A 2,071-nucleotide genomic window follows, 5' to 3' on the forward strand; every position below is an offset into this window, starting at 1 on the left:
TCTCAGGAAAAAAGCAACAAAAATATTATGCGCTCTAGTTCTGAATAAATAATAACATTCTGCACAATCCTTATTATTCAAACTATATAAGAAGAGCATATTCGTCAAAATCAGTCCTTTAACTTTTTGCTACTATTGTAGGTACTAATTCCTTAAAAGTAACGGCAGAAAAGTTACAAATAAAAAACGTAGCGATCATTACTTAAAAAAATAATAAAAACAGTAACAGCGATATAAATAACGCGTTACTTTCCAACTCTAGTACTAACTCATACTTTTCATTCTATTAGATGGAATCATTCCGAAGATTGGTACATACCGACCCATGAGGAACAACAGGTCATGAAATCCAGAGAAAGATATGTTGAAATCATACCCAACGATGAAGACTATGAGTATGTGAGCGGCCATGTAATTGATGGAAGAATTTTGTTTCCCGCGACGGGTTATCTTGTACTCGTTTGGCAAACTATCGGCATGATGACAGAGCGAATAATCACAACAGTACCGATAATATTCCAAGATGTAAAATTTATTCGTGCTACTCATTTATCAAAAAATAATACTGTAGAACTAAGAATTGCGATTCAGAAAGGTATTTATGGGATGAGTAATTTTAAGGTGGTCTGATAGGAAGACGCATAATCGGATATATATTAAAACATTATAGATGGGAAGTTCGAAATAACGGAAGGCGAGAGTGTTGTCGTGACAGGTATAGTACGCGAGACATCAAATTTAGAACAAGAAATGACTCCGATAGATCAATTACCGGAGAACAACGATGAAGAAGAACATATGACCGCACGAGATATCTATAAAGAGTTGAAACTGCGCGGTTATCAGTATAGCGGCTTGTTTCGTGGATTAAAGAGTGCATCTATTTCAGGCAAAAAAGGGCATATTATTTGGAGAAACAATTGGGTAACATTTATGGATAACATGTTACAGATGCATATTATCGGTTACGATACTAGAAATTTGTATATTCCTACGAGTATTCAAAAATTGGTAATTAATCCCATGCTTCACGCATTGAAGCTACGAAACGACGCTAATGTTCTAGAAGCTACAACAGATAAAGATAAACGTAAATATATATATTGTTTAAGTACTATATTATTTTAATTTATTCTTTAATACTTAGAATTGCTTTATTTAAATTTATGAATATCATGTAAGAATTGTTTCTTTGATATAATGCGTATATGACATAAATTGTCTTATTATAGAATTATCAGTAAGAGTTTCCAAAGAACTAGACACAATTATAGCTGGCGGAATAGAAATTCGAGGCCTTAAAGCCTTTCAGATCTCTCGCCGAAAATTGACCCAAGATGTAGTTATCGAGAAGCATATATTTGTAGCTCATTGTGATCGCGCCAAGATTTCTTTAAATGAAGCGATTCGAATATCGGCGCAGCTCGCGCTGGAAGATCATCAAGTTATCAAAATAAAAGTCATTGAGCTAGTGGAAGATGACAATGATATTCCATTAGAATATCTCTCATCTTCATTGCTCAATGAGGCATTTAATGATATGCCATTGATACAAACAAATATTACTCTATTAACATCGCCAAATCGTTTCAATCCATCAAATTTATCACAAAACATTTCAGTCGTAGATTGGAACAAAATATCTATAGATGACAAAGCTTTAATAGTTGTCGGATTCAATCTTTTAACTAAACGGCAAACCTCATTAGAGCGACTGTTGCCATTTTTAAGAGAAGGTGGTTATCTGTTGACGCGTGAAAAATACGATGTAACTGACTATAAGAAATACTTACAGCAATACGAATTAAATGTTATCCTGGAAAAACGCACTGATAAAGAAACGATTGTGCTTCTAAAGAAGAAAATTTTGATAGGAAAAAGAACTGTTGTGTATATAAATAATGATAACTTTAGTTGGCTGGAGGAGTTAAAATCGCTTGTGAGCGATGAGAACAAACTCGAGAAGAATAGTAGAATTATAATTGTTGGCGAGAGAGATTTTGAGTGCGGTTTGTTGGGTTTTGTGAATTGCTTGAGAAAAGAACCGGCCGGAGAACTTGTTAGGGGTGTG

At 34.1% G+C, this 2,071-nt stretch overlaps 1 protein-coding gene across 1 annotated transcript in view; it reads left to right on the forward strand.

Moving 5' to 3' along the window:
* Positions 1-262: 262 nt before the first annotated feature.
* The window catches only part of LOC105457407 (fatty acid synthase-like), a gene marked incomplete at its 5' end in the record, with an annotated part of 8,245 nt that continues 6,436 nt past the window's right edge, over positions 263-2,071 (forward strand). The window contains 3 exons of the mRNA XM_011702057.1: positions 263-595; positions 671-1,090; positions 1,233-2,066. Of these exons, the coding sequence (XP_011700359.1) occupies positions 263-595; positions 671-1,090; positions 1,233-2,066 (1,587 nt within the window). The remainder of the gene's footprint in view (positions 596-670; positions 1,091-1,232; positions 2,067-2,071) is intronic.

This window comes from Wasmannia auropunctata, unplaced genomic scaffold, assembly GCF_000956235.1.
Source record: "Wasmannia auropunctata unplaced genomic scaffold, wasmannia.A_1.0 LD335244.1, whole genome shotgun sequence".
Taxonomy (NCBI): Eukaryota; Metazoa; Arthropoda; class Insecta; order Hymenoptera; family Formicidae; genus Wasmannia; species Wasmannia auropunctata.